The following is a 15457-nucleotide window of genomic DNA, read 5'->3' as shown; positions in this document are numbered from 1 at the left end:
ATCTGTATTAGACAAGTCATTGCAATCGTCACTCTCTTCATTGGGCGAACCAGCATCTTCTCGCTTAGAAAACCCAGCGTGCTTGAAACAACACTAAATCAGATTGCCCTTTACTTGCTTTTCTGAATATAACCATGGGCTGGGCAGTTGTCCACTGGACAGTTGTCCACCAGCCAGAGCCATGCCCGTGATTTTTAACTAACAATGCCATTACCAGATTTTCTGTATAACAGGGCCTTTGATGCTACTGCATTAAAATATGTTATTTACTGCACTTGGGCTCGCTACAATTGCTTGTGGAAAGGGACTCCACAGTCACTGAACCCAACCGGTACTCTCAAACAGGCACGGGAAACCAAGATGACCATCTGCTGACACATGTCTGAGGGAATGACCTGCAGAAAGATAAAATAAAAGAAAGCATGAAGCCACACATTCAAAACATTAATACTGGAACAGTGTAAATGTTGAGTGCTTCATTAGGTGATTTCACATTATAACTAGTAAGTATGCTAGTCACAAGGACTGAGAAATAAAGAGCATTAAGCAACAGGTGAAAAACAAAGAAGTAAAAATTAGATAAATTCGATGGAAAAGAAACAGCGTGGAATTATACCGACAGTGGAAAATGCAGATCAGGAAGGAAGCTTTCTTTGATAACTCAAGAGGCAGTGCCTACTTTTTGAAGCTAGATCTGGGTGCCTTAGAACACGCAGCTACAAAAAGAAATTTAACAATGAAGATGACGCATGTGCTGTATGTGGTAACTCCAGTGAAACAATTGACCATAATATACTCGAATGTAATGATATCCATCCGGAAGTTGATTCAGGTGCAGTTACTGTTCCTGAAGCTCTGGGGTTTAGATATCAGTGGCCGGGTGAATCTGGAAGATTGGTGGCTTAAAAGCAGAGAAGTGACGTAATATTAGTAATGTAGAAACAAAAATTTAATAAATAGAATGATGGTTTAGTTAACCAATCTAAATCAATAATTAAGATATAGGGAGAAAAATGAGCATGACAGCTACTGCTACCACCCGGTTTCAAAGGGGACGCTCCTATAATCCATCCATCTATCCGCCTGCTACTGCTGCCGAGCCTCCGTGCGCTCATGACGAAAATTCTTGCCAAAAGCTATGTGTTATCTTTTTGTCAATTTCAGCTATAATACACCACATGGAAGAGCCTTGCTACCATGAAGCCGATAATACAGCCTCATCTAGATTCACCGCATAGATTCACGGCCAGAAACTGCCACAGCGAACAGAGACGAGAAATTTGCAGTTCACAAAATGACAAAGGAAATGGCATGCTCTCAATTTACTGAAACATAATTCGGTATGTGTGCAGCGAAATCATAACTTATATGCAAGGCTTATTCCACTGTTTTTGGTTGAATGATTAGCAAACAGTCAAACTGCAATACATGTGTGAGATGTGTGACACCTGTGAAAGACGCTTAGCAAAAATAGTGTATTTTTAACCAGTCGTTTGTGATTCTAAGGATTTAAATTTGTTGGAAAAAAAGTCCATTCTCAGGTGTGGATAATCAGATAAGTTGTCTAATTATCCATGATTATCATAATGCCCTCACAAATATGCCATTTACGTTATATGCCTATACTGTATGCAAATTAAATAGAGCAAATAGAACAAGCAAAGGAGGTCCTGTGCTCTAGCCCTTCCTAGAGCTAGAGATACAAGAGATTCCTAGAGACACACCAATTCAGGCTATGTTCGCAAGGTTGAGGCGCCGTCATTCAAAACATTATTAGTATAGATACGTACTAATAATGTAATAATTGATAATGACTCCATGCTATGTACCATACAGGATTCATCATCAATTATTGCAAGGCAACAGTCAGAACATTGAAAGATATAAGCCTAATGTTTCATACGCGTACAACTGGTTGAATTTGTGACACATAACTAGTAGCACGTATTTTCAAGATCAACTGCTGATCGAGACATATGTACGACATAGAGAATTATCCCATAAAGTAAGGTCTCGAGCATCTGCTCCATTGCGTGCCTGAAATCTCTAAATAAAGCATGCTTCAGAATGAAGTTACAGCGTACCATATGCCCAAATCCACCAGTAATGTAAGCTACCTGGTACCAGCTGACCTCTAAGCATGCAGCTACTGGGCAGGCTACCGAGGCGTGTTCTGCAAGTATCAAGCTGTTGAACCTTTGGCAGCTTTTTCCTTAACAGCTCAGTGTTAGCACCTACCATGAGCTGGCACTGGAGGGCAAGTGCCCTATGACTAAATTTCTTCAGCCGACAGCAACAAGTCGGGAGGACTTGTTCCACCTTCCACCTTATAACAAATCTGGAAGTCTAGATATATTTGGGTGCTATCTCCATCTTGTTTATATTGTAAGCAAACAGCAAAAGCCAAACAACCTTAGGAAAGTAAGGTTCCAGACATGCTCCTCACCAACATTGTGCAATATCTGTATGCAGTCCGGAATGGCGTTCCAGACAATGTTGCTCTAATCACTTGCTCACATCACTTCGTCGCAGATGTAAAAGCTTTCCTGAAACTATGGGTATGTATTTTTTAATTTTACTATTGGGTTTGTATGGTTTAATGTCCCATAATTTTACTATCTCTTTTAGGGTATTTAATGAAATGAAGTCTAGTACTGCACACCAACAGAAGATATGCAAAACTGGATATGCCAGGGCATCTCATCATAAAGGGCCAGTGAGCCTTTTTTTACATTTAAGCCTTTTACAATTTCACACCACTTTACAATAATATTGCAGCTTTCAAGACTTCCATAAGACTTTTTTTCAAGCCCTTGATGAAGAGTATCAGATTGTCGATAAGGACATGAGATGCATCTACCACACTGCTGATGGACAGCTTTCTTCCTTCACTTTCCTGTATGCTTTCAATTCTGGCTAAGCACTGTGAACATCAGCAATACTGCATCGGAAATCCTGCTCATGCTAAAGACTACCGTTGCAATGGGCACACAACACAGACGAAAATAAAACAAGTCGAGAGAATAACACGCAGCCAATCCTGACATGTCAACAGTTCTGCACATTCTCCTGCTTGTCAGCCGGTCAAAGTTAGGCAAGTAAGGAAGGCTAAACAAAGTCACTCGCTTAGCCAAAGCATCTTAAGCAATGCGCCTGGTGCCAAATGATACTAACCAAAGCCATTTACTATGTGAGCACACTAAATGCATAGCAAAGAGGAAATTCACAAAAAAAAAAAAACTGATGACTACCGAGAGTAAAACACGGACAATTGCCAATCATGAATAAAGATAATCAATCTCGTGGCACAACAAAGAAACCAAACATTTGTTAATGCATGATACCACCTCAGTCTTCATATGTAATAATGCATACCGGGGAAATTTTTCATGTCCATGAATTGAAGTAGTACCTCAGCGTACATCACATTGTTGAAACAGGTCGCTGTTGAGGGCAATGCAAAGGGCATCTTGCATTACCAAACCTTCAATTCCTTTCTTTTACCTGAACATTGCCCAGCTTGATACATAAAAGACAGGTCTCTGTTGCACTCTTGGTCTTGATTTTGTTTTATTTTTGTGTTTGCTCATTTCATATGCATTTAATCATGCTCCAGAAACATGCACTTTGTCGATAGCTGTCTTCCTACCTTTGCGATTTGTCCTGCACTCTTGGTTCAGTGTGCTTCATCACTAACTTGAGCAGCCACACACATGGATAGTGTGGCAGAGCAGGGCCCACAAATTCTCTAACTTGCACCCTTTTCCAAAATGTCCCCTTCGGTGAAACCTGACTGAATAAAACTCTCGATCAGTGTGGTTCCACCTGCTCTGGCCTGCACTGCTGGAGCTGTACACCATGTAACAAAAAAGCACCTGATATAAAAATGTGATGAGGCACAATGTATAGCTGCACTTGCCTTCCTGCCTGATCAAATTTTACAGCAACAATACCAACGTTATATAATATTCGACAACTTGGAACTACCAGCTGCGCATTCTTGTCCCATGAGTGCTAACATGCTAGCAAAATGATGATGTATAGTAGGATTTCCACAGTACCGTCTTTGCCAAAAGTAACCAGGCTGCTCCGAAGGCTGGCGGAGCAAGCGCGCGGCCGTGTGGCGGCTTTGCGCTCGCTGTGGCTTATCGGTGCTTGTCAGCTCCGAGGGTACAATAGCTGACGTAACTTCGCACCCTCACTCTCATCCGTTGGATGATAAAAACTAGGCGCGTATGATGTGTTGGCTGCGGTTTCACGTGTGCGAAGCTTGGTAGAGCCCAGCGAGGGCGCTCAGTATAGCGACGGGGCTATTCGCTCTTCATGGCAACTGCCCTGAAGCAGATAATATGTCCCGTTTCTCGCTGTATAATTATACGTGCTTGTGTTCTGTAATCCGCTGCTGAAACGCACCAGCAGAATTGCGCTTTCCTGTGTGTTCCATGCGCCTGTACATCGCACCTCGAAATTTCAATATGCTTTCTTCAAGGTGCCTTGCGTAGTGCCACATTACAGGTCGTAACTAGGAAAAGCTTGTGAACCCTTTCAAGCCACCTTATCTCTCTTTTAGGCTTGCGAAATTGTGTTAGCCCTCGGGGTGACTGTTTAAAATATGTGCAATGATTGATTGTAACAAATTTTTGCACTTGCTTGTAGGTAAGTTTTGGTTTAAGTAAACTAAAATAAAACCTTCCTCGCGCTTACCCATTATATGCACATGATTGCTTTCCTGCTCGCGGAACCCTTATTTCAGGGCGACACTGTCTGGCAAACCTAGCACATATTCGTCCTAGAAACGAACAAGAGCTCACCGTGTCTACTATCACCTGTTTTTCTGTTTCCCGCAGTTGCCAAGAAGAGCGAATAGCCCCGTCGCTATACTGAGCGCCCTCGCTGGGCACAACCAGGCTTCGCACACGTAAAACCGCAGCCCACACATCATACGCGCCTAGTTTTTATCATCCAACGGGCGAGAGTGAGGGTGCGAAGTTACGTCAGCTATTGTACCCTCGGAGCTGACGAGCACCGATAAGCCACAGCGAGCGCAATGCCGCCACACGGCCGCGTGCTTGCTCCGCTAGCTTTCGGAGCAGCCTGGTTACTTTTGGCAAAGACGGTACATAAGCTTTACTGATTTGTTTTCTGATAGGGGCCTTTCATGAGTATTTTTTTCAAAATTTATAAGTTAGGCTCTGCTGTATGTGTATAGTACTAGTATAGTACTGGGTATAGTATAGTATAGTACTAGTAATGTCCCTACTGAAGGTGTGCACAGTAGACCTTCCGGTGAGATACCCATAAAGCTGGCAACGAGTTGGCCCGATTATGGGGCTTAGTTATTGCCCTTAGCAACCCAAGCTATGAGGGACATGCCGCAGTGAAGGGCTCCGAATAATTTTAACCAACTGAGGTTCTTTCATGTGCACCGATATCATACATACAGGTTCGCACTGCATTTGGCCAGGATCAAACCCAGATTCCCTGCCCTATAGTAGCTGAGTGCCCTACGCAACAAGCTTAGCAGCATGCCTTGGGGTTCAGAACAATGGGGAATGTACAATGCCTGAAAGCACTAAAATAGAATGAGTCACTGTTGTCATTGGTGTCACACCATTTTCTTGAGCAGGCTGATCAGTCTTGTCACCGACACCATTACCATTCCATGAACTGTAACAGCTGTTCTGAGCAAGGCACACTAATTTAGGATGAATAACTGCATTCATTGGAGGGCTTCCGTAGATGAATTTTTTTCGTAAACTTCTAACCAACATGAGTGCCCCAGTTAACAGCGATCATTTAGTCCACTTAACATGCACACAACACATGCAGTCATTATCTACAATGCACCATTTTGAGTTCCATACAAGATTTTTACTCAGGAGCTCCTATCATATATATGGTGAAATAAATGAATTGTTATAGCAGTAATGTTTTTTGCGCCATACATATTTACTTCAGTGCTACTATCAAGCAGCGCTACAATTAATACAGAGCACAGTCATTTCCAGTCACTGTCCTTAAATGACATTATTTGCGGTAAACGCTTCCGTGTTCTCTAGAGAACTCTCCGGAACAATGCACTGCAGCTGATCCAAAATTTGGATCGCACATATGAATTAAATGAGGTGCCAGTGTCGCAGCAGTATTCCGTTGCACACATAGTCGTGTCACGAAAGGCTGAAACAACTGCGCCTCAAAAAGTTTCGTGCATTTCTCGAAATTGCATGTTCATCCTGCATTATATCCCAGCAGCCTTGTTTGCAATGCCGCGAAAAACGGTTTAACGAAGAGAACATTTTACGGCTGCCTTCAAAACCAAAACCAGCGTTTACAGCAAATTTCTTGCGTCTTGCAGTGCTGGTGACTGTTTTCTTGCTTGTCGTTTTGTTGCCGTGATCATTACGTCATACGAATTGTTCCAAGGACGGTTACCTCAGCCATTCCACAGCGTGTTGCGCGTGCACCTTGCGCGCGAAAGGTGCTGCGCTACGTGTGCACGTTTGCGCATTCCATTTACGTGTCACAACGAAAATGACGGCAGTTGTGCACGTCATGAGTTGTTGCTTCCCGCAAGCTGTGTGCTGTAATGAATTCATTGTTACGTAAGTTGTCTTGCTGCATACGGTCTAGCGTTGTTTTTTTCCTGATGACTACCTACATTCCCGCACACCATCGCGTTCGCATGCTGGCGCTATGTCGGGTACGTCTCGTGGCTACCGATAGTCGGTCGAAGCACTCGGCCCAGTTCGCTTATGCAGCACAGGTCGCTTTACTGTTGATGGCTATGTTCATTCATGTGGTACGGTTTTCAGCCATGAATATCTTTCTACAACATGATGCTGTTCTGGACACTTCGACGATTTGCTGAATGCATGATCAGACTTGTGTGGCCTGATCGCGTGCATCTTCATGACTGTCGTCTGCTGTTCTGTCAAACTGCAGTGGTGGTTAGCTTAATTAGGTCTAATTCCATTGCATAAACTGGCAGGCATTTGTTCTTTCTTGGAGGCACGTGCCACTTTGGAATGATGACAAGTTTTGGGGTTAAGAGTGTAATCCGTTGAATGTTCCAAATTTTTCTTCGTGTATGTGCAGCTCGCCCGCGTCTTTGAAGTGATCCACTTCGTCGAAACGTTGCGGCGAGTCCCAGTGACTGAAAAACGTTATTACATGCGCAAAACTGTTCAAGCTAGCTTTGCGTTGCATTGCAAGAAAAAAAAAAGTATTGTCTGAACGTGAGCCTTTGTATCCCATCTCACTGCATTCATAACAACTGTGTCAAGGACACCTGACACAAATAAATTACAGGAGCAGTAATTCTGAAGCATAAACTTGGAAATTTTTATTTTTTTTCACGTATCTGACTTCTTGAGTCAAGGAGGTGAATCAAAGAGTGGCTACAAAAATAGATATCGAAAACCAGCAGAGGGGCCATTAAGGCATAGATGCTCTGTCGAGACCTGTTGTCAAGCCTTCTTTGGCAAGGATGCAACACGAATGGTAGCTGTGGTTCATTTCTTCAGGAAGTAAGACCTACATCTGATGAATGCCGACAGGGAGGGAAAATTTGTCGTGCTCGCACTCATCCTGTACCCAGTCTTGTGTGTGTTCTTTTCCACAACTACCATGTCTGAAGTCAACCTCGCTGTATATACGAATGCCACATACGGGCATCTCAAGAAAAGTATTGAAGTCATGAGGACTGGAACTAAACACCTTATCTGTTTCTTTGTTTTCAAAATCCATACAGTGGAGATGTGAATGCAGACTTGCCTAAGAGTGATCTTCTGAAGAACCTTTCTGTTGAGGTGTGCCTAAATTTAAAAAGTAGCTGTTTTTCTAGCGCAGTGTAACGTGCATAGAGCTCTTTTACAGGTGAGGAGATTTAAGGTTCTTTCCTCTGTATGCCTGCAGTTCTTATCTTTGAAAATTGCCTGTAGCTTCAGTTCATATAAGAAACACCCATGCAAGGCTCTACAGGAGAAGCGATTTTGCATTTAGAACAGGTAGACATTGTTCTTTCAGTGTTTTTTTTTGCACACCAGTAAAATCAAATGCTATAAGATGTGTCGGCTTGTAATTGTAATGGCTCGTAATTGTTGATGTGATGTGCTCGGTTTCCTCAATCATTTTAGGTGCAATTCTACTTCCGGAAATGTGGGAGGAATCATTACCTCAGTCACTGTAATTGATGCGAAAGAGCACAGGAGAGATCTTTAGTTATTCTGCATTTTGTTTGCTGGTTAGCTTAATGAGGACATTATCATAGGTTGTACAAGACAGTTATTACAAGCTCCCATTCCCGCTAGTTGACCTTCTATGTGACAATCATGCTAACGCATAACATTCCATGTCCGCTGCTGTGGTATATACCAAGTGTCCCTGCACTTGGTATATTCCGACTGATGATGAGGATGATGACATTGTTCAAGGCATGCTAAGAGTAAATAAGAGAGGAGGAGAGTTTGGCCTGACTTTGTGTGAGCTGTCATGTTTTTAGGGCTTTTCATATACAGTATATAGGCTTACTTGTAATCCACTATGTACAGTACACGAGCTATTCAGTTGCATGCCATGTGGTGCTGTTACAATGATGCACGCATTATAACAGTTCTTGTACCGGTGTTCAATTTCCAAACTGATCCAGCTTTCACTGCCATTGTTCTGCCAAGCACTGGCAAATATATTTAATATCTGCGACCATGTTAAATGCATATTAGTTTGCAGTGTCCAGACATGGCTGAGAACGGAGATAAGGACACTTTTAAAAAGAATATTTCTGCTGCTCATGCTCTGCACAATAGATAGGCGGGCGAGTTAGTGATATATTTTTAAAAAAAAGTAATAGAGCGAACAACGGGGATACTTGTGCTGTGTTTCTCTAGCCTTCATCCCCATTGTTCGCGCTGTTATTTTTTTAAAGAGCTTTCTGCTTTTACACAGCATCAAGGCTCTTGTTATCAGTGCAGTTCAGTCGTTCTGTCTTGTCCGACTCTTAGTGACCCTATGGACCATATCACGCCACGCTTTCCGGTCTCCCTCTATCTTCCTAACATGACATAACTTCATCTGCAGCGCCTCGAAGATGCCATCTAACCATCGCGTTCACTGCCTACCCCTTTTCCGGTGACCCTCAACCTTTCCCAAAATCAAATCTTTCTCCAGCGATTCCTCTCCTCTCATCAGATGACCAAAGTAGCTGAGCTGCAACATTAGAATTTGACCCTCCAATGAGCAGTCAGGGTTTATGGTCAACAATATTGACTGATTTGATCTTCTGTCCGTCCAAAGAACTCTCAAGAGTCTCCGCCAGCACCACAATTCAAACGCGTCAATTCTTCGGCGGTCAACCTTCTTCACAGTCCAACTCTCGCATCCATACATCACAACTGGAAAGACCATAGCACGAGTTATACAGATCTTGGTTGGCAGTGTAATGTCTCTGCTCTTTACTAGGCTCTCTTTCCCAGAAGCAGGCATCTCCTAATTTCATGGCTGCAGTCTCCTTCCGGGGTAATCTTGGAGCCCAAGAAGAGAAAATCTGTCACAGCTTCCACTTCTCCCTTGATGCTCCATTACTTGGTAGGGCAAGACGCCATAATCTTTGTCTTTATAATGTGCAGTTTAAGCCCTAACTTCTCACTCTCTTCTTGTACGCACATCAGAAGTCTTTTGAGTTCCACTTCACTTTCTGCCATTAAAGTGGTATCATTCGCATATCTAAGGTTGTTGATACATTTCCGAGCAATCTTCACTCCAGCTGAAGACTCGTCCAGACTTGGCCTTCATCATGATGCACTCGGCATATAGGTTAAATAGGCAGGGCGACAGTATGCAGCCTTCTCTCACTCCTTTCTCAATCGGAAACCAATCAGTAAGACCATGCCCAGTTCTGACTATTGCCCCTTGCCCTTCATATAGCTTCCTGAGGAGACAGATGAGGTGAATTGGAACTCCCATCTATTGGAGAGCTTGCCACAATCTGCTGTGATCTACGCAGTCAAACGATTTCGCATAATCAATAAAGCAGAAGTAGATGGGTTTCCGGAACTCTCTTGCTTTATCCATGATCCAGCTAAGGTTGGCAATGTGGTTTCTAGTTCCTCTGCCCTTGCGAAACTCAGCTTGCATGTCCGGAAGCTTGCGATCCACATACTGCTGCAGCCTACCTTGGAGAATTTTCAACATCACCTTGCTAGCATGCGAAATAAGTGCGATCGTGCACTAGTTGGAACAATCATTGGCACTGCCTTTCTTTGGAATGGGGATGTAAACTGACCTCCAATTATGTGGCCACTGCAGGGTTCTCCAAATTTGTTGACATAATGTATACAGAATGTTAACAGCGTCGTCATGGTTGAGGTTTTGAAGCAACTCAGCTGGAATGCCATCAATTCTGCTAGCTTTATTCTTAGCAAGGCTGGCTAAGGCCCATTCAACTTCACTCTTCAGGATGCCCAGCTCGAGATCAGTAATCACAACCGTCTTATGTTGTGTTTGCACGTCCGGGTCCTTCTTGTACAGTTCTTCTGTGTATTCCTGCCACCTTTTCTTTATCTCTGAGGCTTCAGTGAGGTCCCTGCCTTCTTTTTCCATTATCACACCCAGCTTAGCGCAGAAGCTTCCTTTAATATCTTTGATTGTCTTATACAGAGCTCTTGTGTTCCTCAATTGGTTGTTGTTATCAACTGCTTGGCACTGTATGTTCAGGAAGGCATTCTTATCTCTTCTTGCTATTTTCTGAAAATCTGCATTGAGAACCTTGTATCTTTCTCTTTGCTCCATAACTTTTGCCATCCTCCTTTCCTCAGCTATTTGCTAAGCCTCTTCAGATAACCAGTTTGCTTTCTTGCATTTCTTTTGCTTTGGAACTACCTTAGTAGCAACTTCTTGTATTATATCACAAACATCAGTCCACATCTCTTCAGGCTCTCTGTCTTCTAGATCTAATTCTTGAAATCGATTCCTCACTTCCACAGCATATTCTGATGAAATTTGATCCAGATCATACCTGAAAGGCCTTCTAGTTTTCTGTGTTTTCCTCAATCGAAGCTTAAATTTGGCAACAAGAAGCTGATGATCAGTGCCACAATCGGCCCCTGGCCTTGTTTTTACTGCTTGTGTAGCACTTCTCCATCTCTGCCTGCAAAGAATATAATCAGTCTGATTCCTGATCAGACCGTCTGGTGAAGTCCATGTGTACAGGTGCCTCTTGTGCTGTTGAAAATGAGTATTAGCTATGGTCAGGTTGTTTTCTTGACAGTTATTATTTTGGCATTCAGGGCAGCTCGCCAAATTTGTTTTGTACTCGTGGCAAAATAAAAAAAAGAAATTGATGTTATAGAGTTTTGTGTAACTTAAATTATGCTTGGGTAATCAAAGAAATTAGTAATGGAATCTGTTTAGGGGAAAGATAATTAAACTGAAAGTAGAAGAAAAAACGTGCCGATGGTGGGAACCGAACCCACAACCTCCGAATATTGCTTCCGGTGCTCTTCCAACTGAGCTACATCGGCCGCTGTCCCCCCTGCTACTTTCTTGATTATTAATGTTGTCTATATACGAACCTTGAGAGTGTTCACCAGCGCCACCCTCAACCATAGCGGCGGACGTGGAACGTCCTGTGTTACCGCCAGTGTCACGTAGAAAGTGATCAAGAGCGAGGACAAAAGCTGTGCTAGAACCCTCTTATGCTACCAATGGCTTCAAGACTGCTAGAACAGAGACCCCCGTAAGCTACAAGCACATAAATGAAGGGGAAATGAGGGTGCTCGTTATAATACATGAAGGAAAGAAGCCAACAGTCGGCGAGGCCAAGGAAAGCATTGGGGATTGTACTTTATGTCTTTCTATTTTTTAATTTTTACTTGGGTAGTCACAGAAGTTAGTAATGGAATCTGTTCAGGGGAAAGATAATTAAACTGAAAGTAGAAGAAAAAACAATGTGCCGATGGTGAGAACCGAACCCTCGACCTCCGAATATCGCGTCCGAGCACCGGACGCGTTATTCGGAGGATGCGTTATTTCTGTGATTACCCAAGTAAAAATTAAAAAATAGAAAGACAAAGTACAATTCCCAATGCTTTCCTTGGCCTCGCCGACTGTTGGCTTCTTTCCTTCTTAAATTATGCTTAAAATTTGAACACTTTTTTTTCTTTTCTGCCACGGGATCCAAGCTTGTGATCCCTATCATCATTTGGAAATGATGCAGTGACCTTGCATCAGAGATCTGGAATGAAAAAAACTGCAGTAATGTGATCTTAGTTTCTTGTAAAAAGTGGTTTTGGCAGGTGATGCCACTGTCTCTCTTTTTTCACATTACCTAGCTTAACTCATCACTGCTTTCTATGACAGCAATCTGTTTGTCAGCTGCAGCTTCAGTCTTTCTTTGGTGTCCCTAGAAAGGCTGACAGTTTGGCTGACCGGTTTGACATTGCTCCTCACTCAATTTTGTGCTGTGATTTCTTGTTGCTTGTGCAGAACACCATCGCAGCTGGAGCTCCAGCTGTCGTTGCTCATCTCGGATGAGGAGGAGAGTCATGACTGGTATCTTACGGCACAACAGGCACCCCTGTGTGATGAAAAAGCAACATTTGTGCTCAGTGATGTGTACAGGAAGGTGGTGAAGAACCTTTACGAAGGGCCCATATACCAGATGGACTGCATAATTGAGTGGCCAGCTACGATGTGGTTCAACTGGTCTTACAATACCACCAGGTAGGGGTTTAATTTTGAACTGGTCTGCACATGGCTTAGTTACTTCATTTTTACCTTAACTGCTAACCTGATGCACGTGAGATATTTTGGGAGGGGTATGCAAAAGAAAAGTATGAAAGGTGAATGAGAAGAGAATACGTTGTAAGTACTCGCACAAGAAGAGCGAAAAGAAGAAAAGTAGCTAATCAAACACAGCTTGGGTAGTACCAAGGTGTAAAATATGAAAAAAGGAAGTGGATTACAAAGGTTTGAAGCTGAATATAGGAAAAAAAAATAATGTTTAAAAATTCAAAAATGAATATCGTGCAACTGAAAAAGTGATCAGAGGAGCACATAGAAGTATTGCGTGTGGCATTTTGAAATTCAGAATAGGCTACATATTTATGGTTGTGGGGATTTTAGTTTCACTGAGAGCTGATGCTTTTCGAAATGCTGGTTCCAGTCATGTTTAGTAATAGCCCATTTAAGCCCGTAAACTAAAGTGCACTTGTGGGGAGTGTCTCTCACGAAAAGTGCACTCTGAATTTGTTAAACAATATAACATAAGTGCACTCGAGTGAGAGTACGTTCGCAGAGTAAACTTCGAGAGCCGTCTGTAGCTTTGCGGGCAGTGATTTCTTCGTCACAGAACGTATTGTGTAAATGATATGCATACAGGTTGACATACGTGTTTTGTAGGTATCTTTATTTGAGTAATTGTTTTAAGATAGCTACAAGCAAGGCATCACATAACAAAAACATGATGTAAATATGTATGCAACTTTCAAATTAGGCTTTGTTCTGGCACTGTGCCGAAGCCATTTTCTGTTGTATCTGATGTTTATTGATATGCAGTCTCCTATTAATGGGACGATATCAAACTTTAGTCATTTTTTTGTGTTCTGCTATATTAGAAAGCAGTATTCTGAACTTTAGACCTGGAAGTGCACATATTTCTTTTTAAATATTTTATATAGTTGCCAATTTCTTATCTGCAAGGGCACTCTGCTCTCTCATTTAGCACTGTGCAGTGTAAAGTGTCTTGAGATGTAGAGTGCACTGCCCGTATTAACTTGCATGTTTCTCGAGGGTATAACCCCTGGTATTTGTCCGAGCGATGCCTGATGCACGAACATGCGTCCATGTGTCACAAGCATTCCGCTTCGTTGCACACGTTCCCTCATTTTTCCATGTTAGGCGTCACTTTACTCTGTTGGGATGAATCAGTATCCACCTGCTTTCTCCCCTTCTCACTTACACCAACATCAATGTCGCATAAATAAGCAATGTGACCTTCCAGCCCATGTTGTTAAAGAGGGTCCTGCCAATCTTATCTCCCTTTTGGACCAAAGAAGTGAAAGCAGTGTCAGTAACCCTGTTACAGGAGGGCCCACAATCTTGTGTTAATGGATGGCATCTTCATTATGTCCACCGTCAACCTTCATCACAGAAAGTTTAAATGTACAGCAATCAGTTATCATCTGCCACCGCACGTTCCACTGCTCATACCCAGATCCCCTTGACTCCATAGATGGCGCACATGCTGGAAGTCAGTATATAGACCTGTTGCATCGGGACAAGTGAGCACGTATGCACTGGCCACACGCAGTAGTGTGCCACGGCAGAGTCCTTCAATACTCTAACGGTCATGAAACTGCCGCCCAAGACAAGAGCGGCTGCCAGGGGCGCCATCGCTGATCGAGGTGTCAGGAGATCGCGCCGGCGCCATGCGATAGGGTTGATCCTGGGACACTCTCATTCACACTCATGCAGTTATTTCCTCTTCTCATTACATTAAGCGAAATTGATCACGATTTTCCAGTATCCACTGAAGGTTCATAATATTAGTCTGCCTGATGCTTATAGGAAAAGCACTGCCAGCAGATCCACAGCCCAATCATCACTTGTGATTTTCTGGTTGTGATGTAGGGACTTCATGCTTATAATGCGACACTGAAACTGTGCTGAAAGGTGTGGTGTGTTCTTTAACCTGAAACATACAGGTTACTCCTGCATAATACGCAGTAAGGCAACGGCCGCGTTAGCAGGTGGTGCTCGCTTGATTCGCTCCGCACTTCGGTTGTTCGCGCAGCTTGTGTGCCTGCCTGTCCTAGCCATAGCATTATCCATGTTTGAACCTTTGGATTGCTCGGCAGTAATCGTCGTGTGATTTCAATGGAAGGTTGAATGTATAACTGCTGTTGTCGCTGCTGGAGCACCGCGGCATCAGACTAAGATTACCAACTTTGCAGTGCAAAATAAAAGCTGCATTTTTTTTTAAACCTACTGCCTATTTCCACTTGTTTTTTGGCTGGTAAGTGGATAATTTGACGCTACTCCTGTTAAGCCATAGTACCGTTTAGTACATACTTTTTCTGAGTTCCGGCCAACTACGGATTAACAAGGTTTTACTGTAATATGAGCAGTGTGATACCACTTGGTTGGTTTCCCATAGAACTGAATGTAAAAAAAGTGTGAGAGAAGCCACATATGGTGAACTGCTTTGCATGTATATCTGTAAAGACTGAACTTTCTCATTGATAGGAAACTGCGGTGACCCTAAGTAACGGCCAAGCTCTGACCATGTTCTTGACTTGCACGTATCTCGCGTGCAACACGCTACCGATGACCGACTGTGTACAAAATGCTGCCTCTGTTTTGTGGCTTAAGAAAGCTCTGGTGGCACATTTTGAACCGGCACAGTGTTGCATCGGTTAATGCTCATCATTGTGGAGCAAAGGTGGCCAGATATTTCCACAGC

The 15457-nt window shown here is 43.0% G+C and overlaps 1 protein-coding gene across 1 annotated transcript in view; it reads left to right on the top strand.

Moving 5' to 3' along the window:
- LOC146172108 (uncharacterized) overlaps positions 1-13219 on the top strand; it is a 111781-nt gene extending 98562 nt beyond the window's left edge. Inside the window, exon 7 of the mRNA XM_084586014.1 lies at positions 12481-13219. Coding sequence (XP_084442140.1) covers positions 12481-12721 — 241 coding nt within the window. The 3' untranslated portion in view covers positions 12722-13219. The remainder of the gene's footprint in view (positions 1-12480) is intronic.
- The last annotated feature ends 2238 nt before the right edge of the window (positions 13220-15457 follow it).

The sequence above is a fragment of the Amblyomma maculatum genome, unplaced genomic scaffold (assembly GCF_055883805.1).
Source record: "Amblyomma maculatum isolate TAMU_Amacu unplaced genomic scaffold, ASM5588380v1 scaffold_13, whole genome shotgun sequence".
In the NCBI taxonomy this organism is placed as follows: domain Eukaryota; kingdom Metazoa; phylum Arthropoda; class Arachnida; order Ixodida; family Ixodidae; genus Amblyomma; species Amblyomma maculatum.
The sequence above is the reverse complement of the archived record's forward strand: the minus strand, read 5'-3'. Positions and strand labels throughout refer to the sequence as shown.